This window comes from Hyperolius riggenbachi, chromosome 3, assembly GCF_040937935.1.
Source record: "Hyperolius riggenbachi isolate aHypRig1 chromosome 3, aHypRig1.pri, whole genome shotgun sequence".
NCBI classification, from domain to species: domain Eukaryota; kingdom Metazoa; phylum Chordata; class Amphibia; order Anura; family Hyperoliidae; genus Hyperolius; species Hyperolius riggenbachi.
In genome coordinates, this window is record NC_090648.1 from 318,558,947 (window position 1) to 318,584,751 (window position 25,805).

General features: G+C 41.3%; 1 protein-coding gene across 1 annotated transcript in view; it reads left to right on the forward strand.

Moving 5' to 3' along the window:
• Positions 1-25,805, forward strand: part of NTN4 (netrin 4) — a 166,299-nt gene that overhangs the window by 20,935 nt on the left and 119,559 nt on the right. Inside the window, exon 2 of the mRNA XM_068276785.1 lies at positions 23,471-24,000. Coding sequence (XP_068132886.1) covers positions 23,471-24,000 — 530 coding nt within the window. The remainder of the gene's footprint in view (positions 1-23,470; positions 24,001-25,805) is intronic.

Sequence of the window (25,805 nt, forward strand, 5' to 3'; positions counted from 1 at the left end):
ACAGTTAGCCCAGTATAGCAAGTACAGTTAGCCCAGTGTAGCAAGTACAGTTAGCCCAGTACAGTTAGCCCAGTGTAGCCAGTAGTTACCCCAGTATAGCTGCCCCAGTGTAGCTAGCAGAGGTGCCCTCTCCCCGCCCGCCGCTCCTTTTACCTTATGAGCGGGCGGCCGCTTCCTTCCTTATATTCCTCCAACCGCGGCTCTCCTCTTCACAGCATGTCGTATTACAGCAGCGCTTCCTGCGCAGCTGCTGTAAGGAGGGAAGGAGGCGGGGTAGCGGCTTCCTGTAGCGGCGATACGCATCACCGTTACCATGGGAACTGCTGTCCCGGCTCCCTAGGCTCCTTACAGCAGCCGCGCAGGAAGCGCTGCTGTAATACGACATGCTGTGAAGAGGAGAGCCGCGGCTAGAGGAATATAAGGAAGGAAGCGGCCGCCCGCTCGTAAGGTAACAGGAGCGGCGGCCACGGGGGGAGAGGGAGAAGCCGCGGCCCCCCCAAAATCTGCCCAAGGTTGGGGACCCATGACTTAAAGGACAACTGTAGTGAGAAGAATATGGAGGCTGCCATATTTATTTCCTTTGAAACAATTGCCCGGCAGCCCTGCTGATGTATTTGGCTGCAGAAGTGTCTAAATCACACCAGAAACAAGCATGCAGCTAATCCAGTCAGATCTGACAATAATGTCAGAAACGCCTGATCTGCTGCATGCTTGTTCAGGGTCTATGGCTAAAAGGATTAGAGGCAAAGGATCAGCAGGACAGCCAGGCAACTGGTATTGCTTAAAGCGGAACTGAAGATAGATTTAAAACAAACTGTTCCACTCATCGGAGGTTCTGCAAGCCCCCAGCAGCCGTCCTGTCCTGCGCATGCCCTTCATGAGCCTCCGTTCTCCCGCCGCCAGCTACTTTCGGTTTCGCCGCCGAGCCACTGCGCCTGTGTGGCTCTGGCCACGCATATCCTTCTTTGCGTTACAGTTCGCAATAGCACTATTGCAGACAGGAATGCGTAAAAAGGATACGCTTGGCAGGGCTGCGCTGGCCTCGACTTGCAAGTCGAGGAATGGAGCGGCGACGGGAGAATGGAGGATCGTGGAGGACCGGCGTGTGACAGGACGGCTGCTGGGGGCTTGCAGAAACCCCAGGTAAGTGAAACAGTTTGTTTTAACTATCTTCAGTTCCGCTTTAAAGTGAAATACATATGGCAGCCTCTATATCCCTTTCGCTTCAGTTGTTCTTTAACTAGGGACCCAATAGTCACTCCGATCGTTACCACAGACTTGGCTGGATCAGGGAAACCACAGAAGGGGCGAATTAATGTGAAAATAAAGGAGTCACCAGACCACGTCATTATAAAAGAAAAGGAGGTGCCACCACCAATAAAGATATAAACCCAAGAGAGCCATATACGTAGAGAGACTATGTAGCAGAAAGAAAACTATATAAATCCCCATGGCAACAGCCACAAACAGAGTTTACAGCTGAATACGGTAGAGATAAAGGAATGCTTTGGACCTGGTAATTGATGTGTTTGGTGAAGAGCTTGTGAGTGAAGGTCATTGTGCTGGATTCTCGTTGACCAAAACAAATGGCTGAATTACAAATATGGGACAACTGAAGTGACATATCTTGACATATTTAGTAATAATGTAAATGGATATTTGTAATAAAGATAATAATCTTTAAATGTAAATGACCAGAATTTTAGGTGGTGCACTGGTATAATTTTGGGTTTCATACCCACCCAAGACACTGTCTGTATGGAGTCTGTATGGTCTGCCTGTGCTTGTGATCTGCTGATTTTATCCTGCAAAAAGAAAACCTTGCCCTAATGTATGTGTATGTGGTAGGAGCACTACCGTGAGCTCCCATGAAGACAAAAATACATTTATATGTGTCTATATACACATTGTTTTTTTTAATTCTTAGGGCCCGTTTCCACTAGGGCTGTTTGTGGCCAAATTCACACCCACAAATACGGGTCCAGAATTTCAGCCTAATGAAATCAATAGGCTGCTTACCCACACTATTGGCCACAGTGCGGAGGCGCGCAGAGCGGTGGTGAGATCTTATGGAAGCGGTGATATACACTATATAATGTGAAAAGCGCATTTTTTATTGAATCTTGTAAGTGTTATTTTTACTCCTTGAGAAAAGGTCAATTAAAGAGTTAATGCGCCAGAGAGCGCTCTTTTTTTCCTTTCCTCTTTTCTGCTTCTGAATTTGTGCTTGTGAAAAAATTTTGAAGCACTGCTTCAGGACTCTGGACAACCCGTCTGAATCCCCATAGCCATGCATGGCATGGCTACAGGGATTCGGATGGGTAATCGGCGTGCACAAGTGCTGGCCGAAGGCCGGTGCTAGTGGAAACCCGCCCTAAGCTTAAACCTGCCGATTAACAATTTCATGGACAACCAACCGTCTGATAGAATCAGGCAGTGTTGATGGTGTCAGTGAACAAATAATGATCGATACATCAATTGTTCCGTCGATCGTTTTTTCAGATTGATTCCACTGATTATTATCAGATTGGTTGCCTTTTCCTTCCTATTTGTGGGCCTAAATAATTGTTCCCGACTATTCGCAATTATGGGATCAGCTGGTCAATCTTTTGGGAATTGTATTGTTAATGGGCACCTTTAGATAGCACAGTTGTATAGAATTTCATGAAACATTCAGTCATGTTATAGCAAACATTAACTTGAGCTCAGAGTGTATTTTTTTAATGATAAAAACAAAACAACTTGTGAAGCTGGATGTTTTGTCTCTGCAGGCATCTGTATATGCATATATTCGGTCATGTTCTTTATTCATTAGATCTTTTGATCTGTGAATTACTCATACACTGGGGGTTTATTATTTCCCCCTCTGGAATCCTTTTCCCTTTAAGTTAAAGCTTACGCAGTCCAACGGGAAGATACATTTTTAAAGAGAACGTTATTTAATTTAACGCTGCACAAAGAGTTCATAGTAGCATCCATGTTACTGGAGGGAAGGAGAGCACTGATGTTTTCTAATAATGATAGATCAAAGCACCCTATCTAGGAATCGCATCAGCCAAAGGGGACAGCACAGAATTGTACTCCTTAGTGCAGGGGCTTCTGTTTGTATAGATGTGGGAGGAAAACAATTCTTATATCTAGTTAAGCAATCTATAGGTATCACTGTATATGGTTGTCTGGGTTCCTATCAAGTTTGGTTTTTAAGATGATGTCACTTTACTGGAATTGCAACATTTGCTTTAACCAAACATCCGGAGTCGGTACTCGGTAGTTTCATAAACTTATGAGTAGGAGTTGGAGTCGGATGATTTTTGTACCGACTCCACAGCCCTGGTAGAATCTACCTATAGATGCAAGCCACAACTGCAGTTCATCAGTACATGCCGCCAGTCAATTAGATGAGTATCATAGAGTCCTCCTCAGTAAGCCACATAGAACAGTGCTTGACCGAATAGCGTCACAATATCATGCTTTTGATATCATGCTCAGTGTCCAGCAAAACTGTGATCAGCAGTAGCACACAATGGGCCATATCCTATTAACTTTTCTCATGAGTTTTCTCCAAGGAGATACTTTTTCATTTTATCTAAAAACTACATTTTCAGTACCTAGCAATTGAAAAAGTACAAAATAGTAGGTTGAAAGTTCATATCAAACTCATTTTGAGTAATTTGTTGCTTGGTGAGAACTTCAAAACTATTTTTGGTAAGGTATAAAAATATCTACTTGGAGAAAACTCACAAAGTTATGGCCCAATGCTTCTAAATTATGGCTCCGCCCTTGCACAACATCATAATCCTCTATGCTGCTGTGCAAAACTTCAGGACAGCATATCGCACTAAGCTCTTCCAAGTCAGAGTACAATGTGTATGTCACTCAGACCGGTGATGTGGGATCCACCCTGGAGTCCTTTCCGATCTACCGGTAGATCACGATCTACCCAATGGGTACCCTTGGTAAAAGGTAATGCAGCAGTTGCTTCCACAGTTTATTTTTTGCCTGCCTTAATGATGGTGACAGTGTTGATATTTCCAGGACGGGCTTGATATAGTTGACATTACAGATTTTACTAGTGAAACTCAGTGGTGTTCCCTTTCTCTGCATGGGTACTATACAGAGCATGGGCATTATTGTCCTTTGCTTCCTTCATGGCCTCATGGACCATACCTAAGGTGGATGGTTTACAAAGAAATATGTTTCCCTTCATTTTGCATGAAAATTTGCATGCGAAGTTAGTTAGATAAACTTTCATGTAAATTAACTTCATTGGTATTCATGAAAAAAATTGTGATGCAAAATTTTGCATACCACGCATATAAAAATCACAAAATGAACATTCATACAAATAAGACTACAAAAACACAGAATTGTGCATGTAGAATAATGCATGCATAAAACTCTAGGACCAATGAGAACAGCCCCTAAAACGTGATCACTGCATGACAGTGTGCATCCCTCACAGACTGGATTTATGATGTAGAGTTTTAGCTAAACTCTTCTGCATCTTCAAACTTGACATGCGTACACACCTCTAATTTTGCTTGGCCAACCATTTACTAATTTTACCACTCCCATGAGAGCTAACCTACACAATGGGCTCCATCCAGTTTACTTTTTGTTATCAGTTTTCACCTAGGAGATAATTATTCATCTTCTGTTTAAGCGCTTCCAGACCGCCTAACACAGAATGGCGGCGGGTCCGCGGCTCTCTCGTACCTTAGCGAGGCATATATGCATCACCTCGTGAGGAATGAAATGTGATGGGAGCTTGCACGAACGCTCACTCTTGGCAGTGCCCGCAGCGGGTCCCAGCAATTAGCCTGCCAGCCAGTGATCTAAGTTTTTTTTTTCAGTATTTATTGATGTAAGTATTTATATAGCACTAACATATTACGCAGTGCTGCACAGAGTATAGTCTTGTCACTTAGCTGTCCCTCTGAAGGGCTCACAATCTAATCCCTACCATAGGCATATGTCTGTGTATGTATAGTGTAGTGTTTGTATCGTAGTCTAGAGCCAATTCAGGGGAAGCCAATTAACTTATCTGTATGGTTTTTTTTTACAAAATGTATTTTTTGTTTTAAATAATAAAAACGAAAAATAGCAGCAGCAATCAAATACCACCAAAAGAATGCTCTATTTGTGAAAAGAAAAGGAGGTAAAATTCATTTGAATGCTAAGCTGTATGACTGAGCAATAAACCGTTTGAAGTGCGGAATTGTAAAAAATGGCCTGGTCACTAGGGAGGTATAAACCTCTGGGGCTCAAATGGTCAAAATAACTTTTCAACTCTCTGCAATTGAAAATGTACCTAAAAGTAGGTGAAAATGTACTGCCAAAATTCTTTTAAGTATTTTCTTGCTTGCTGGTTGCTTAAAAGGCATCTTATTGATAAGGTGTGAAAATATCACCTAAGAGAAAACTTAGGAGAAAAAGTGAATTGGATCAGGCCCACAATCTGTTCATAGTATTCAAAATCTGTTGGTCCTCATACTGCATGGAAGTGGTAACATTGCACAATCATTGGCCAATTAAATTTAGATGAATGTAATCACCCTGAAAGCGATCCCGAGCCGAAGCTCAGGATAAAAATAAGATACTCACCCGAAGAGAGAGAAGCCTCAGGATCATATTGAAGCTTCCCTTGGTGGTCCAAAGTCCCCGTCGTCAAGCGCGGCCCCTCTCCACATCGGCGTCGCGCTGCTTCTCTTCTTGCAGCATGGTCACGCAGTAGACGCACGAGCATGGCCACGCATGCGCAGTCGCATGGAGCTTGCGGTTCCGACTTATGACGCATGTGCGGGCAGGCTCGCGTGTCTACTGCACGGCCACGCTGCAAGAAGAGGAGCCTAGCAGCCCCGATATGATTAGCAACAATGCCTTGTCACTAATCTTCCGGGGGGCCATGTTCAGCGACGGGGGGACGAGGAAAGCCTCAATAGGATTCTAAAACTTCCTTTTTTAGGTAAGTATCTCAATCTATACCCAAGATTCGGCTCGGTTACATTTTAAAGCTACAGCTGAAATTAACAAATTACAATTAGAATGTTGAAAAAAAAATTGTGTAAGATGTACTTTTTCTCAAGGTCAGGTCAAGCGTCAGCAAAAAGCAAAAGAGAAATCAACATTGTCCACTGGGAAAAACAAATAGTAATTATTAGTAATTACTAGTACTAATAATTATGATGTATTGTAATATTAGGTTATGGACATGACTGTAATGTATACAGTATATTAAAAACTAAATAGACAGATCTGAAAAGGCACTTTTTCAATAGACAGTAAATTATATTTCTGAACTTTGAAGATGAGGGGATTATGTGTAAAGCTAGGGATTATATCCTATTTAGGATGCGTCAGGGATTAGTTAATCACAACTGTCAGAAGGTAGTTGACACTGACTGTAGCATTAGTGGAAGTAGGATTCAAAAATGATTATACATCAAAAGTAATTGAATGCTGAGATGTTTATTTGAGACATATAAAATAAAAAGAATGATTATTAGTATTCAAACAACTCACAAAATGTGTGCTTAGCACACCAAAACAATTCAGAAAAAACGAAAAATACCCGTATATTGCAAAAATATCAAATTTTATTCGCCAACTTCCAAAAAAAAGTACAACATTTTCCTTGCTGAGATTGTGCAGTGCATGTCCCAAACCGTGCTAACCCCTTGAAAACCTCAGACACGTCACTCCACTAATATACTTTTATGCTGATACTTCTAGCCAGGAAGATAAACCACTTTAGATCTACCTCCTTGCTAAACATACTAAAGTGCACTTGCTGCGCAGGCCTCTTATTACTGAATGTCCACCAATTCTCATAGGGAAATAGCAGTATTCTATTGCTCCCTTGCATGTATATTATTCCATTCACATTGTGGCATTTATGTCATAGAGTGTATAGTTCTTCCAGCTGAATCAAACAGTTCCAATAATGATCTGCTCATGTGTGGAATCATTCTCACGAGAGTCTATTAGGAACAAATATGGTAGCGTTTATGACCAGTTTATAATGCCAGCATTTTAGCATGTTTAGCAAGGAGGTAGATCTGAAGTGGTTTATCTTCCTGGCATCAGCATAAAATATTTGTTATGATTCATTATTATTGGAAATATAAAATATTTTGATGACTGTATGCTAGTTGAATAATTTAGTGTTTTCAGGAAGTACATGGAAACATATTAAACAGCTAGTCCGGTTACCTATGAACTCTTGTAATTCTAGATTCTTACTGTTGTGAGGCATTTTCTGCACACCAAGTGAGTTTGTATTGAGAAAAACGTGTTCAGCAGATAATGGCTTCAATTCATCAAAGGGTGTTCGATAACAAAACCCCAGTCCTTAAAATACCGCATTCGGTATTTTACACTTCACTGTGCTAATTCATCAATATTTTCCCATGTGAGGTAGAGGTTCGTTAAGTTACCGAAGTACTACGGCTTCAGTTCATCAAAGGCTGTTAGATAACGGCAGAGTGGTGCAGAGCAGCTTGGAATGTCTCTGTGTTGTTACAAGCTGATAACAATAGAAGGCATCCAGACATCCCTTTACATGTAAACGTGTGTTATATTTACTGTTACTTATACTGCCTCTGCTGCTCTGAATCTGTCCATCAGTGTTTCTTAACATTTTACTTCTTTGCCACAACGTAGATAAACTTCCTGGAGACTTTACAAATGCCATGCTTGGTGATTTCACCACATGCATCTTTGTATATTCAAACAGGGACTCAAAGGGTTAAACCACCGAAGGACATCTGGGGATATATTTTGTCCCGTTATCTCTGCTCACTGCCTGGGAGGTCTGGAAGCTTGTGTGGAGAAGCCTGTGTGACCTATCAGCAGCACTTGCAGGAGAACAGGGGCTGTTTCTATTGGCTGCCTGCTCCTGTTAATCATGAAAACATTCACACAGAAGGCTTTCGAAGCCTGTAACGACAGGGGAGAGCTGGAGATAAACACCGAATGTGCTAGCGAATGTGGTAACCTTGATGAATTAACATTTACTGACATTTGCTGACATGTGTTGAGCACAAGTCGGTAATTTATCTCATTGCTCTGTGATTTCAGCTTCTCATTCGGTAACAGCTTTGATGAATTAACATTTTCTTAAGTGCTCCGTTAACTCAGCTGTTTTCAGCATTACCGAATGCGGTAATGCTTGATGAATTGAAGCCAATGTAACTGACAGAGAAAACTGTCAAAATGTGCAGAATTATCCTGCTGAATGTCAGTTTTTTTTTCTACGTGCAAAAAAAGCATTAAGTGTGAAGTAGCCCATTGATTAACATGAGTTCTCAGTTTTTCTGTGCATAAAACGCACACAAAAACAGTCAAGTGTGTTCCCTGCCTTAAAGCGGACCCGAGATGAAAAACGAACTATAACAAGTAACTTGTCTATATATCTTATCTAAAGTTTAAATCGTTTACACAGCAAATCTAGCTGCAAACAGGTTCAAAAGTGTAATGATTGGTGTCAGCACGCAGAGAGAATCTGATTATTGGTGATCTGCAGTATCACCAAGAATGCAGATACATACCTGATTATTGATGATCTGCAGAATCACCGATAATACAGATATATTGCTAACCTCTGGACACCTATAGGTATGTGAGTGTTTGGTGTAACAGTAGTACTTTGAGTAATGCACCTGCTGAGCAGGTGATTATAGACAGTAATGGAATACTGCTCTTGAGGGCACAGGAACCTTCCAGCAGCCTGAGACTCTCCAAGGGGTGGAGTTAGGAAGGACCAGAGAGTGAGTGACACCTGAAGGTGGGTGTCACTATCTGATCTGGAGACTATCTCTTAAGAGAAGAGATAGCTCTCGAGGTCGGGCACGCCTGGTCGGCAACACATGGACAGATAAAGAACAAAGACAGAAGGCTGATTTGGTATCCAAGGCAAGCAGGGTCTGGCAACGGAATATTAGATATGCAAGGTACCGAATCAGAGATCAAAGGGATAGTCGGGAAAGCAGTAAGTCATAACAGATATCAACAATGCCTAGTCTGGGTGTGAGGTCCTTGGTCTCTACACCCTGGAACTAGTCTGATGAATAACAGATAGATAACGCAAGTTCCCTAGTCTGGGTGTGAGGTCCGTGGTCTCTACACCCTGGAACTAGTCTGAAGTATAACAGATAGATAACACAAGTTCCCTAGTCTGGGTTCCCTGGTCTGGGTGTGAGGTCCGTGGTCTCTACACCCTGGAACTAGTCTAAGCATAAACAGAATAACAGTACAAGTAATCTGGCTCAGTGTGAATTCCCAGGTCCACCTGGTTCAAACACACTGTTGGATCTGACTAAGGTCTGAGTGCTTCCACGTAGTGTTCGCAACGGCAGACAACTTGAGACTGGCCAGCAGTAACTATATATGGAGTAGTGCTCTCCGGCACCACCCCTAATTGATCAAACAATAGTAACCTGCTCTGGAGTCAGCTGATCGGCGTGATCAGTTGATCTCTCCTTGCCCAGTATAAGAGTTCTGCCTCTCAGCTATTCCTAAGCCTGTGTGCACTAACAGACTCAGCCACACCAGACACATGCTGCCGCGTGCAAACCGCCGTGCTGGACGCGGAACCAGCCACCCTACTGTTGTTACATGCGGCGGCTTTTCCGCGTTCTGGCCTGTTACCAGACGCACGCTTCCGCGTGCAAAACGCCGCATTGGACGCGGAATCTGCTGCCTCCTCAGAAGCACACGCGGCGGCCTTTCTGCGTTCTCACAAAAAGTTTATGATTATTTATTCCTGTGATACAATGAGGGCAGCCATGTTCTGCTTGTCACATTGTCACAGGCTGAGGGATGGAGATGCTACCAGCTTGCCTGTGTGTAAATTCAGTCCCCTCCCTCCTCCCCTCTGCCTCTGAAATCTCTGGCTAGTAACCTTCTCCTCCTGCCCAGACTGAGCTCCCATAAGCCCTTGCTACGGTGCCAAGGCACTGTGAAAAGCTGTGGGCGTGGCTTGTTTAGTTTATAGGGAATTAGAGTATTAAAACAAAACAAAAAAAGTATTTGGCTTGAGGAATGCCCTATAAACCAAATGAAAGGAACACAATTATGCAATGAGTAAAAGTTTATGTCAGATCCACTTTAAGAATAGTTTTAAGCCTTCCGTTAAGTTTATATCTTTTGCAAACTTAAGTCAAGAGATATGTCCTACCAGCAACACCCTATGCTGCTATAAGAATGGGATTTCATTCTTATGTCTAAATACATCTTATGGAGTCAAAAAGGCAACAGGAAATCTGAAAACTCTTGGGTGGAAGAAGGGAACACCCAAGACTACAATGTGACTATAAAAAGAGTTTACGAACCAAGATTAGCCAGGCATTACCTACAAATAAACTACAACTCTCCAATGGATTCACTCTTCAATGTAAGTTTTACACGTTGTACACAAATGACAGCTGGAATGATGGTGTGTGTGTGTGTGTGTGTATTTCCAGCCAGTCCCCACTGTAAGAAGACTGTATTTTGACATGGGAAGGATTTTGTGGTATATTATGATAGATGGGAGATTGGGAATGGGAGAAAGATGGGTTTGTGGGCCAATATTTTTATACATTGCTATCTGCATACAGATGTCAAATTAAAGTCGTCCATGTAAGGTACACTTACATTTTACTTTGTTCAGCCAAAACATCAAATACCAGCCAATTGGGCATACTATTTGCTGGTGGAATGATTGCTTTGCAAACAGTTCTGGACAGAACATGCATCTGGTTGCATGGCTTGTCTTAGCCAAACATTGGATCAGCTTTATGTATCTATGGCAATGCCATGCAGTGGTCAAAGTGTTTCCATTATTTACTGCATCCCTGTGGCACTGAACCTTTACTTGAAGTTTGTGGTTATGTGACGACTGTCTAGGCCTAGGGTCTCTTGTGCAAATGGGAGGCTGCTCATAAGTACTTTCAGGTTAAAGGGACTCCGAGCAGTGCAGAAACTATGGAAAGATGCATATCATTTTAAAGCTCTCTTTCTCCTCTTTCCAATGATATATAAACCACCACCCTACGTCTTTTAGTTTTCGCTATTTTCGCGATTGAAATTGCCGCGGCCGCGATTTCGATCGCGAAAATAGAGAAAACTAAAAGGTGTAGGGCAACGATTTAGGTGTCGTCAGAAAGAGGAGAAAGAGAGCTTTAAAATGAATGTATCAAGCTATAGTTATATTGTATTACACAGGACGACACTTTTCCCAGTGTCAGCAGCTCTATTCTGCTGAATGCAGCTGCTGACTTTAACAAAAAGTCGCCCTGTGTAATACAATATAACTATGGCTTGATGGATATCATTTTAAAGCTCTCTTTCTCCTCTTTCTGACGACACCTAAATCGTCGCCCTACGCCTTTTAGTTTTCTCTGTTTTCGCGATCGAAATCGTGGCCGTGGCAATTTCAATCGCGAAAATAGCGAAAACTAAAAGGCGTAGGGTGGCGGTTTATATATCATTGGAAAGAGGAGAAAGAGAGCTTTAAAATGATATGTATCTTGCCATAGTTTCTGCACTGCTCGGAGTCCCTTTAAAGCAATGTCTATATGTATTATTATTATCAGATTGAGTAATTATCTGATGTCCAAATGAAGCAGCCCCTAAGCCTCCTTCCTGACAGTGTTCAGGCAAAAAGCGATAGCGATAGCAATTTATCCCTGACATTGCATCGCTTGTTTATCATGTAAAAATCTCCCTTCTATATTAGTGTAGATCATCAGCCCAAGGTGTAACCTATTTTTCCATACAGCTGTATAATCCTTTCTGCACCATCGTGGACATTTAGCAAATTTTACAATCTCCAAAATTGTGCTGCTAATATCCAAAGACAGTCTTATGCATATGCATTATTTATACAACTTTTTATTAAAGGGTTTTTTTTTATCCCACTTGGAACAGTATCTGAACTGAGCAGGAATCAGTGTTTCCTAAATAGGATCTGGGTAATTTACTTAGAAGTGTTTATTAATTAACTAGTATATTATTTTTTTCTAGTCCTTAGTACAGGGGTAGAAACTTGACAGCATCAGGTTAGTCAATTTGTATACAAACAAATCTTTCAAAGTATTTATACCTAATTCTGAATTTTTATTGTTAGTAAAGTTGAGCAGTGTACTATGCCAGTATTGAGATAGCTGACATATTTGAAGCAGCCATCCTTAAAAATTCCCTTTGGAATGTGGCCCAGGATTCATTGAGAAAATTGTCTGCAGTATTGACCACAAAGAGTTAAGCTCTCAACAGCACAGGGAGAAGGTGGGCAGGATCACATTAGCTCCTTGTCCATAGTGGGAGACTGAGTCCTTGACTTCATCATGTGGGTGATCAAGGAGGAGTAAAAAAAACACAGTCATGATTTGTCTTGCAACTAGCCTTTGGCATTGGCACAGTTTTGCACACCCAGCAAACCAGACAATAAAAAGGGAATAATGCAGAAATGGCTTATCTACAATACACAAAACTTTGAGTATTATAAATGATGATGTATTATATACTGATATGAATATACTCTGAAAAACAATGCGTTAGAACTTTTAAAAAGGTGGAGAGGCGCTTAGGTGGTATGGGAGTACAGATGGGGATAGTGTGGTTCTTTTCACCCGCTGCTGTTCACTGGCCAGGGGTTCCCAACCACCTCTGGTTGTGTTATAAATGGAGTCTATATAGGTATGAACAGCGCTGAGAGTAGTAGTTGGATAATATAAGCTTTAATAGATTGTTATGGTCTGTATATATTCAGGATAGATTTCAAAGCACAAGGTCAAATGTTAAAAATACAAAATTTAAAATCTGTAAAAAGTCTCACAGCATATAGCTAGAGTGCATATATTGCATACACGTACCCTGTATGTGTTTAGGATTAATATTCAATCAAAAAAATCCCTATTCAAAGGTACAAAAAATATATAAAATCGCATAGCATGTAATTCAAATCCATATATTGCATACAGTTGTGTTATAAATGGAGTCTATATAGGTATGAACAACTCTGAGAGTAGTAGTTGGATAATATAAGCTTTAATAGATTGTTATGGCTTGTGTATATTCAGGATAGATTTCAAGGCACAAGGTCAAATGCTAAAAATACAGAATTTAAAATCTATAAAAAGTTGCACCGCATATAGCTAGAGTGCGTATAATGCATACACATACCCTGCGTATGTTTAGGATTAATACTCAATCAAAAAAAGATCACTATTCAAAAGTTCAAAATATTTCAAATCGCATAGTACGTAATTCAAATGCATATATTGCATACAGCTAACTGGGTTGTTATAAAAGTTGTAAAAGTTCACACCGCATTGGAAGTATTCACCATAAATTCTGTGACAAAGAATGCAATATTCAGTCTACATTCAACAATCAACCCCCATTCACTCCTGAGCCACCCGATGCTGTTTATGCACAAAAATGTGCTAAGGGAAAAAAAAATAAAAATTGGTCAGATAATTCTAGGACCAAAATGTCCGAAAGCAGAGGGGGGGGGGGGGGGAATGATAAATGATGGATATTCTAGCAGTAGAGACTGAGCTTAGAGTACTTCTCGTGGTTGCGCTTCAATTGCGCTTGCGGAATTCCGCCGGATGTAGATAATGGTGGATCACAAACTTGATGAACGGATCTTTTCCCCGATCAGCGGGGGTACTCACGCTCCTGCAGCTATCCAGGTGTACAGCGGTTGGTGTCGTCCTGTGCGGGGCTCCGAATGTCCTTGTCCGCAATCCAGGTAAAACGGAGTATAAAATTAGAGACCTTATAACATGTGACACAAAAGGGGTAATCTACAGCATCATTTGCCCCTGTGATAAGATATATGTACGGAGGACGAAGAGGTGCCTCAGAGAGAGGGTTAATGAACATCTCCGTAATATTGAAAAGGGTTGGAACGGCCACCCACTCTCTAAGCACTACAAAAGTCATCACAAGTGCAGTGTCCTGGATACAAAATTTATGGGGTTAGAAATTGTAACCAAGGACAGTAGGGGGGGGCGATTACATCTCAAAAATGTCCTGTAGGGAAGGATACTGGATTTTTGAACTAGACTCCATGGCACCAAAGGGGACTGAACATGGAGTTTGAGTTGTTTGGGTTCCTGTGAGTATGAGTGGGGTGGAGCCACCGATGCACTGAACCATCCGATGCCTAGGTATAACACCAGGATTTCCCTCCATCGGGGGCGCCACCTATTGGATTGATCGGGGGGTGGGGTACCAGGTGTGGGTGGCACCACAGAAGAGGAGGCGTGTATATTGAATGGAGGGCCCCGGGGTAGGAAGAGTGCCAGATGTAGGTGGCGCCCCCGATGGAGGGAAATCCTGGTGTTATACCTAGGCATCGGATGGTTCAGTGCATCGGTGGCTCCACCCCACTCATACTCACAGGAACCCAAACAACTCAAACTCCATGTTCAGTCCCCTTTGGTGCCATGGAGTCTAGTTCAAAAATCCAGTATCCTTCCCTACAGGACATTTTTGAGATGTAATCGCCCCCCCTACTGTCCTTGGTTACAATTTCTAACCCCATAAATTTTGTATCCAGGACACTGCACTTGTGATGACTTTTGTAGTGCTTAGAGAGTGGGTGGCCGTTCCAACCCTTTTCAATATTACGGAGATGTTCATTAACCCTCTCTCTGAGGCACCTCTTCGTCCTCCCTACATATATCTTATCACAGGGGCAAATGATGCTGTAGATTACCCCTTTTGTGTCACATGTTATAAGGTCTCTAATTTTATACTCCGTTTTACCTGGATTGCGGACAAGGACATTCGGAGCCCCGCACAGGACGACACCAACCGCTGTACACCTGGATAGCTGCAGGAGCGTGAGTACCCCCGCTGATCGGGAAAAAGATCCGTTCATCAAGTTTGTGATCCACCATTATCTACATCCGGCGGAATTCCGCAAGCGCAATTGAAGCGCAACCACGAGAAGTACTCTAAGCTCAGTCTCTACTGCTAGAATATCCATCATTTATCATTCCCCCCCTCCCCCCCCCTTTCGGACATTTTGGACCTAGAATTATCTGACCAATTTTTTTTTTTTTTTTCTTAGCATATTTTTGTGCATAAACAGCATCGGGTGGCTCAGGAGTGAATGGGGGTTGATTGTTGAATGTAGACTGAATATTGCATTCTTTGTCACAGAATTTATGGTGAATACTCCCAATGCGGTGTGAACTTTTACAACTTTTATAACAACCCAGTTAGCTGTATGCAATATATGCATTTGAATTACGTACTATGCGATTTGAAATATTTTGAACTTTTGAATAGTGATCTTTTTTTGATTGAGTATTAATCCTAAACATACGCAGGGTATGTGTATGCATTATACGCACTCTAGCTATATGCGGTGCAACTTTTTATAGATTTTAAATTCTGTATTTTTAGCATTTGACCTTGTGCCTTGAAATCTATCCTGAATATACACAAGCCATAACAATCTATTAAAGCTTATATTATCCAACTACTACTCTCAGAGTTGTTCATACCTATATAGACTCCATTTATAACACAACTGTATGCAATATATGGATTTGAATTACATGCTATGCGATTTTATATATTTTTTGTACCTTTGAATAGGGATTTTTTTGATTGAATATTAATCCTAAACACATACAGGGTACGTGTATGCAATATATGCACTCTAGCTATATGCGGTGAGACTTTTTACAGATTTTAAATTTTGTATTTTTAACATTTGACCTTGTGCTTTGAAATCTATCCTGAATATATACAGACCATAACAATCTATTAAAGCTTATATTATCCAACTACTACTCTCAGCGCTGTTCATACCTATATAGAATGCGTTAGAACTAGTGTTTTAATTTTCTTTGTTGTGTAAAAAATTCAGTTTCCCGTATTCTATCCCACCTTTTGTACTATAGTGGGGAAGGTCAGAAAGCTTGGCACAGCCCAAAAATCTGTTTAGCCTTTTGTTCTTTTTTAGAGTAGTAACTCATCTGCTAGAATCAGTATTCAGTTTGCAAGTCTAAAGAAGAAACTCTACAGAAAGTAAAATGGTAATATTTAAGCACGTCATCTGTAAAAACATAAGGGCGACAACATGAGGGCAAAATGCATAACAATCAAAACAAGTGTGAGGGTAGGATAGGGAAAGGCGGCACTCAGTAGTCAGTGCACTGATTGGCTGTAGGAGAGTGGTAGTGGTAGAATCAAAACAAGGCTACAGGAACATGAAGTTACACATATGAAAGATAATTTTGATGCGTATACATGTTTATTAGTAGGCTACTGATGGAACTCAGTATACATTTTTTTTTTCATTAAAAAAATAATTTCATGCTCACATTAACATGTTATGCCTATTTTGTTGTCAATAAAGCTTGGCTTGCGAAAAAAAATTATTAAATACAAAAAAAATAAAAAAAAACCAATGCATTGCTTCAAGGTTACCCCTTCAATAGCCATCTGTATGGACAGCCATGCAGCACATGGTCCATGGTTCAATTCTCAGGTACGGAGTTTGTATGTTCTTGTGCATGTGTGGGTTTCCTCCGGGCACTCTGGTTTCCTCCCACATCCCAAGAATATTCAGTTAAGTTAATTGGCTTTCCCCTAAATTGACCATGGATTATGATACATGCACTACACGATACTTACATACATACATACATAGACATATGCCTATGGTAGGGATTAGATTGTGAGCCCCTCTGAGGGACAGTTAAGTGACAAGACAATATACTTTGTACTGCAGAAGATGGTGGTGCTATATACATACTAAATAATAATAATAATCTGTAGCTTACTAGCTCATAAACGTTCTCTGTTTTATATTTTAGGATGAAACATATTCTTTCCATGAGCTTTATTTACATACCTTCACTTGATTCCTCCTTTTTGGGCTCTCCTGATTAGTAGATTGAACAGGGAATGAATGGAGATCCCTACCCCATCTTTACTGATATGTTAAAGGTCACTTGAACTGAGAGGCATATGGTGGCTGCCATATTTATTATTTCCTTTTAATCAATACGAGTTGCCTGGCACCCTGCTGATCTCTTTGGCTGCAGTAGTGTATGGATCACATGCCTGAAACAAGCATTTAGCTAATCCAGTTAGACCACTTGCTGGTCTGTTAATTTTAACATGTTCTGATCTAAGCGCCACGGAAGATGCTAGCACTATATAAATCAATAATAATAATAATAATAATAATTACCCTGTCTATCAGAGAGTGTTCTCTGATCTTAGAATATCACCTTAATCATATTTTTAGTCCCCTGCTTATGCTATCTAGTCATTAGTTCTTATGCCTACATGGACTTTTGTGGCACCCATGACCATATGTACATCAGGTACATTGTTTATATCACATGACATGGTTACTTCACATTCTACCAAAACATTTTTAGAAAGTGGCAACTGACTGAGGAACTAAACTAAATAAGAAGAAGAAAGTTTTGTGGCACCAGATGAGGTTGCAGTTAACATGACACCATTTTAATTATTTCCAGCACACATAACCGTTACAGACAAGGTGATTGCGGCCTGACAGTCGTTTCACGAGCGCTGCTCGCTTTCTCCCAATGACCAATGACTGAGGAACTATATTGTATGTCACCAAGTGATGGAACATTGCATGCGTGTTTATTTTATTTTGGGCAGGTTTACGAACCCCTTTACATGCAGGTGTAGAGTTTTTCAAAAAGTATTTTCCTTAAAATACTTGACCTTAATTGGTGTGTTCACAGAGATCATCTATATTGGATTATTGTATGACAGTTCTTACTTTCAAGTCTTTAACACTAATGACAATAATCTACATCATGTACCATATTGGAATAAACATTCCACCGAGAGTACATTTACTAATATTTTTTTCCTGTGAGCTATCAACTGTTTAATCCCCTCCCCCCCCCCCCCCCCCCCTTCATTTTTTTGGTTCAGAGAGATTGCTGAGCAGTTGTCTTTCTGTGCATGAATGGACATTAATGAGGGGTTTTGGTCTTTGCTGGAGTTTGTGAAGAATGGCGGAAAGAGGCAAACTTGCCAATAAACATACTGGAAGGACATACATGTGACGTAGAGAAATATGCAGTCTGCATAGCTGAAATGTTTGTAACAAGTTTTTAGAAATGTGCTGTGAACGCTCATTATACTTTGCCCTAGGTTACAGAAGAAACCTATGCAGGCTTCTCATTCATTACTTCATATGCACTGAGCAGAGAAAGTACACTGGTCAGGTTACTGTGAGCCATATACAGGTAACTGTAGTAGTATTACACCTGCTTCAGTTAGTGGAACACTCATATTAAGTGGATGATGGGAATGCAGAGTTCACTGGTCCAGAGAAAGTGTTACTTGGTGAAACAGCAGTATGTAGTTTCAATATCTTGTAAATATCAGTACTTATATTTGTTGCCATTTGCTTTTTATAAGGAAAGCATAACCTAAAGTTCCTTTACGGGTTAAAGAGGAACTCCAGTGAAAATAATGTAATAAAAAAAGTGCTTCATTTTTACAATAATTATGTATACATGATTTAGTCAGTGTTTGCTCATTGTAAAATCTTTCCTCTCCCAGATTCACATTCTGACTTGTATTACATGGTGACATTGTTACTGTGGGCAGATTATGGAGCTGTTTCTAGCTGGTCTGGCTTTAACAGACAGCTATTTCCTGTCTGAACATTGTTACATTGTGACAGTTTGCCCAGAGTACCGTACGGTACCAGAGCCTCTTGTGGGAGGGGTTTCAGCACAAAATCAGTCATACAGCGCCCCCTGATGGTCTGTTTGTGAAAATCATTATTTTTCTCATGTAAAAGTGGGTATCAGCTACTGATTGGGATAAAGTTCAATTCTTGGTCGGAGTTTCTCTTTAAGTGAGGTGAGTAAACACTTCAACCAGTTTTGAAATGTTTACATTACTTTGATAATTTTTAAAGAAGAATCCTGGGAAAAAATCATTAATCAACGGTGATGGGAGAGCACCTGGGTAACATATCGGGCCTTTGTAGCCACTCTGTTTAGATGCAGCATAATAAAGTTCATTTTTTGCCGTTTTCAGAATTGGCTCCATAACTGTTTTGATTCCAATAGAAGTCAGAGTCCAGAACTCTGTATTAAGTCGCACTTGCACACTCTTTCATCCAATGAATTATATGCAGGTTATGAAAACATTTCAGAACAAGCCACTTTGCCATTACGCAGGTACTGAAAGGACCTTATCAGGGTTACTACTGTGCAAACAAACATTTTTCATACCTCCTTATCATATCTGTTAGAGACAAACAGCAGTGTTTTGAAAGAGGAAAGATATAACAGGTCTGTTTCTGGGCAACATAGTCCAAGACAGTTTATAAGCAGAAACTGTTATTTTTATTATTGATGTAGCACTGACATTTTCCATAGCACTTTACAGAGAACACTGAATAAAAACTGTACCTCAAATCAGCCTACAATCTGATGGCAGTTAAATATAACCTACCATTGTGTTTTCGGGTTGTGGGTAAAATTAGAGTGCCTGGGGAAAACACATGAAATTCGACAGAACATTTTTTTAAAATATGTTTTATTGTTTTCATTTCAAATTAGCTTTGGAACTTTACATTTTTTTCTAAAAATAGAACGTAGAGGGCTATTAAATGACCTATTTGCCTTTGGCCTTTAAGGATGTGTACATCTGGGGCTATTATTAAAGGGAATTGTCACCACTGGTAGCTGTTACCCCTACGTATGTGAGGATAGCATTTCCTTGGTATGGAGATGAGGGTTAGCCCTTTGTACATAACATTGGAGTGGTCTGAAAAGGCAGACCAGGAGGTTTAGACAACACCCATTTTGCAGAGTGCCCCTCTATATGAGCTGGTATTGCTCAGGGTTGGAACTTGTGGCCTTTGACTGATTTCCCTGGGTTATACAATCCTGCATGGAAGGCAAGGGGTTAATAAGCCTAGAGTGAGACATGACCTGTGAATGCACACAGTATTGTTAAAACTGATATCAACAACTATTGCAGTACCTGGGTAATGTATGCACATTTATTTAATAGGAAACAGACATGCAATGTGTCCCAACTCATACTACCTAGTCTCATTTGTGCAGTAGTCATGATGCTTGGTAATCTGTACACTACTGTGTACTGACAGAATATAAAGTAGTGTGGTTCCGCCTCTCAATATCCAATACTCGAAAGTTCAACACACACAAAAATGGGGTTTTCTGTGAACCAAAATTCTCATATTTATTTTTCATATTTTATTCTTTCAAATTGCAGATAATACGTGTAGATACAACATCAGACCTTCACCTCACATAAAAAATGCCTGACACGTGTTTCACGGCCAAAAGCCGCTTCCTTGGAGGCACACCGTATACAAAACATCCGTGGACCTACTACAAAAACATCACTGCAATCTGAAGTCTAGAGAAAGGCTGCCATCAGCCAGGGACGGATCTAGGGGGGGGGGGGGGGGGGGGCAAGCGGGTCTCTTGCCCCAGGCGCAGTTTGTTGAATTCTTAAAAAGGCGGCAAAATGAATGGCAGTTTAGGCGCCAAAACCTGACCTTTAGGCGCCAAAATCTGACCTTGCCCCAGGCGAAACTTGGTCTAGATCCGTCCCTGCCATCAGCGATGATCCCATAGCTGTATGGGCTGCAAGAGACCTTGACCTTCTTCTGGGTCTCTTGCAGCCCATACAGTTATGGGGTCTTCGCTGATGGCAGCCTTTCTCTAGTCTTCAGATTGCGGTGATGTTTTTGTCGTAGGTCCACTTTGCACTACTGTGTACTGCTGTGCTAAGCATAGAGCTGTACTTGCGTACAGACAGACACCCCCTGTGTGTACATTTGATCTGTATGCCAGTAATTTTGACTAAAGGTATGAGACTGCGGAGAGGTTCCATATACTACTGCTACTACACATACAATTCATTATCTCATATGTTTGTTTTCAAATAAGGGTTGCTTTAAAATAATATTTAGCAAATCACATATCTGCAGGCTGCAGTAAAGATAGATTCTTTAAAGAGGAACTGTAACGACAAAACGGCCCCTGGGGGGTACTCACCTCGGGTGGGGGAAGCCTCAGGATCCTAATGAGGCTTCCCACGCCGTCCTGCGTCCCTCGGGGGTCTCGCTGTAGCCCTCCGTACAGCCGTGACGCAATATTTACCTTCCTGGCTCCTGCGCAGGCGCTCTGATGCCTCTCGGCGCCGAAGTAGGTGGAAATACCCGATCGCCGTCGGGTCTGCTCTACTGCGCAGGCGCAAGTTTCCGGCGCCTGCGCAGTAGAGCGGACCCGACGGAGATCGGGTATTTCCGTCTATTTCCGTGCCGAAAGTCGCCACAGCGCCCCCGCTGGAGCCAGCAAAGGTAAATATTGAACTGACAGTCGGCACAGTCGCCGGCTGTTCGGAGGGCTGCGGCGAGACCCCCGTGGGACAGAGGACGGCGTGGGAAGCCTCATTAGGATCCGGAGGCTTCCCCCACCCGAGGTGAGTACCCCCCAGGGGAGGTTTTTGTTGTTACAGAGTCTCTTTAAAGGGAACCTAAACTGAGAAGAATGTGGATTTTCCTTTTAAAATAATACCAGTTGCCTGACTGTCCTGCTGATCCTGTGTCTCTAATACTTTTAGCCACAGTCCCTCAACAAGAATGCAGATCAGATGTTCTGACTGAAGTCAGACTGGATTAGCTGCATGCTTGTTTCAGGTATGTAATTCAGCCACTTCTGTAGCCAAATAGATCAGCAGGCTGCCAGGCAACCGGTATTGTTTAAAAGGAAAATCCCTCTCAGTTAAGGTTCCCTTTAATGCAAGACTCCAGTCTTTTGGGCCATCCACCAACCCCTAATATCCAATTGTAAGACACAACAGAAGACTGGGAGTATCACATTTATTGTTACATATAACAGCTGAGTACAAGTTACAACAGGTAGGTTCTGTGCCTGTAGTTACTGGTCCAGAATGTTGTACCTGCTGTATTCAACTGCAGTATGTAGCAATAACTTGCATACTCCTGAATTTGATGGAGCCCCAGTTGTCTGTTGTGTATTAAAATACTAGGGAAATAATTTGGTAAGGATTACTTATATGGAAGGCATGTGATGTAATCCACTGTCTACAGCATCACTGTCAGTAGATACAGGGTTTGAGAGACCTGCTCAGAGATTGGTTATTCAGGGACAGAGTGTCATGATGAGGCTTTAGCCTGCCAATCACAGGCCGGTACTGTGGCTGTTGGAACCCTACAGAAATACCTTGAGGCATTAGGACAGGTAAATATTTGTCTCAGCTGGCAGCAATTACAGGTTCTAGCTAAATCTTTCTTTACTTAAGGTCACATTCAATTTAAATCCTGCTAGTCTTATTGGACAGCTGTGATGAAACACCAAACGGAGACAGGTAATATGCAGAAAAATGAACCAGAGAATAAAATGCACAAACTAAGGGGTCAAAAGTGCAGGCTGATGATGCAAGAGGCTGCTTATATCAGTTTCTGTATCTGTTAGGGGGAACACATGAACAGGAAGAGACACAGATGGTTGTGTCATCTTTTCAAGTGCAGTGTATATTTACATTTGTGATGTCCTGCATAGACTTTCCAATCACTAGACAGAAACATTTTTGGATGCAGAGTGTTAAGATGCTATTACTTTCTACTGGTTGATAAATTCACACAAGGACTACAGGGAAAGGCAAGACCAATTCCACAGACTTTACTGTCTTTAATATGCTAAACTATAACCTCCAGCAATAACCTGTGAATTGCAGAATGAACAGTCACATTTTCATTTCTGATTTCTGATTCTAGAGTCCTTTCTGCTCGAGCATCACCCCACTGGTCCAGGAGATGCCATGCTTGCCTGCTCTGTGATTGGTCATGGGAAATTTCTTTTATATATTTTCTATCTTTTGCAAGCCTTCTGATTTCTTTAAAGTGGGATTGTCAGCCATAAAAACAAATTCTATTTACCCACTGTTCTGTGTTTATTATGCTGTCTACAACCTGACCCTACATTGCAAGCATTCCAATATAATCATCAATGTTTCTGCTGTGACAAGAGAAGGGAGAGGCTGCTGAAACACGATCTATGCTGTGCTCACATGTGTTTACAAAGCAAGCTAGATATGACAGTACAGTTTATAGGAGAAAAAATAGCAAAGGAGGAAATGACATCAGGATTGGCTTCAGTCAGAGGCAACAAAGTTGGAAAGTGCCTGAAACAGTTTTCTCTTTATTTACTATATAAAATTAACCAAAATAAAAAACGTGGACAGTACAATACATATGTTACGTAAAAGTATTTATCTACTTATATATGTCTTTTTTTTCTGGGATAGTATTGCTGTCCCTGCTGCTTTAATATGTTTTACGTTTGTATGCTGTAAACGTTGCGTTTGAACTGATCTGATCCATGATTTGGTGTCATATTAGACTCAAGGAAATATGAATGACAGTTTTACTTTTCTTTTATAACAGGGCTTAGCACTATGGCTACAATTGTATCTCACCGAGAAAAAGCATGTAACCCAAAAATGGGCAACTTAGCTATTGGACGGAGCTTATGGACAGATACTACATGTGGCATTAATGGCACAGAACTCTATTGCACATACAGTGAAAATCTACATGGAACTTGTTCTGAGCCAAAGTGCAACAAGTGCAATGCTGCAGTGCCCAGATTTTCACATCCTTCCTCGGCAATGGCGGATTCAACGTTCAAACTACCGCGTACATGGTGGCAGTCAGCCAGAGACACTCAGCGGGACATTATCCAACTAAATCTGGAATCTGCCTTTTATTTCACACATCTGATTATGGTGTTTAAGTCTCCTAGACCTGCAGCCATGATTCTGGAGAGATCGCAGGACTTTGGCCTCAGCTGGCTTCCATATAAATATTTTGCAACAAACTGCACAACAACCTTTCAGATGGAGGATGACGTCCATGATAAAGCAGCGCTTTGCACATCTCGATACTCACAGGCTCTGCCATGCAGCGGAGGCGAGGTAAGTGTAGTTTGTTCAACTCTAATGACTTTAGTAACTTCTCACAGGAAGAACTTATCTCACTTGCAAATCATAAGATCTATATCTTCTGGGTTTAGCAGCCCCTAGTGAGAACATATGGACCAATAGCTATAAGCAGGCTTACCTGAATTTACAGTTCTTTCTGTAGGTGACAGATTCCAAAATACCAGTTTAATGGAAACATTAGCAATTTGAAAAATAGACCAAGACAAGACACAGGACATTTATATTGGGCTTTTATCCTGGTGGACTCAAAACGCCAGAACTGCAGCCACTAGCGCGCACTCTGTAGGCAATAGCAGTGTTAGGGAGTCTTGCCCAAGGTCTCACTGAATAGGTGCTGGCTTACTGAACAGCAAGAGCCAAGATTCGAACCCAGGTCTCCTGTGTCAGAGGCAGTGTCCTTTACCAGTAATTAACCTAACCTTGGTTTACCTAAATAACATTTTGCTAAGAAAACGGAAGGTCATTGGTCATTTTACCTTGTAAGAGAGAAATAATACTTCTAATGCAATTGAAGGAGAACTCTATAATAGGTTGTCAGAGGGCGGGAAACTGTGAACCACAGGACAGGTGGCGTTACGCTGAAGATGCCGCCTTATAACAGTTTGATAAATACTGCCTGGCTTGGAACGCACAACCCAGAGTCCTGCTCTGTAAATTATAGCAGTGTAGAGATGGTTAATGAGATGCTAATTATTAAAAATTGAAGAAAATATCTTAATTTAATGCAATTATATGTAGCTTGAAAAAGGATCAGTTAAAATCATCAGCTGCTGCATTGGGTTGGTCCAGTTCCAAACTACTCTACATACTACAGTTCCAAACTACTGTACATAAATATATACAATCAATATAAAACCTGCATCAACTCAAAAGTTACTAGTATCTAATTTACCATTTCTGTGCACACAGGCTAGATGAAACTTGAATCTAGTATGTACAGTATACAGCAGCCCCTGATGCCCTCAGATGCCTCGGCCAGCAAGCAGCCTGGCGGATAGATTTGGCCGAGCGCTGCATGAGAGCATTGCTCTCCCAATACATTCATTACAAGTGTCTCATATCACTTACTTACAGCATTCAATTAATGTTTGATGAGTTGGATGTATATGCCTATTGTAATATAATGCTACCTGTTATTGGGTCACTGTGATTCGAATGATGCAGCTATCTTAGACACACAAGACAGAGAAGACACAGAACATTTATATCAGGCTTGACTCAAAGCGCCAGAGTTGCAGTCACTATTGCACACTCTTTGCTGAATAGGTGCTAGCTTACTGAACAGGCAGAGCAGAGATTCAAACCCTGGCCTCCTGTGTCAGAAGCAGAGCACTTAACCAGTACGCTATCCAGACAATTCTAGGTTCTTTGCTTGTCTTTAGGTCTCACTAATAAATCTAATCAGAGAAGATATATAGTATAAAAGGGAAAGGCAAGGAAGTTAGAGGTAAACAGACCTCTGAGTCAGCAGGATAAGGTTTGTACTCCTCTGATTGCCTGCATTCTCTGTGTAAAAGGCTCATATTGTTCAATCAGTATTAGCAGTAGTGAAAGCATGGTGTGTTCTGTGCACAGGAGTCCAATTAAGTGGGAAGAGCTGATGATGGCAGCCTTTACTCAACGGGCATTTCACTCAGGTCCTTTTCACACTTGGGGGTGTGGTAATTACAGATGTACGTTACAGTACGGTTCTGCATCGACTTGCGGCACAGTGCAGGTAGACCGGAATTCATGTAAGTCTATGTGTCTGTGTGAATACCCGCTGCAGGTTTTACTTT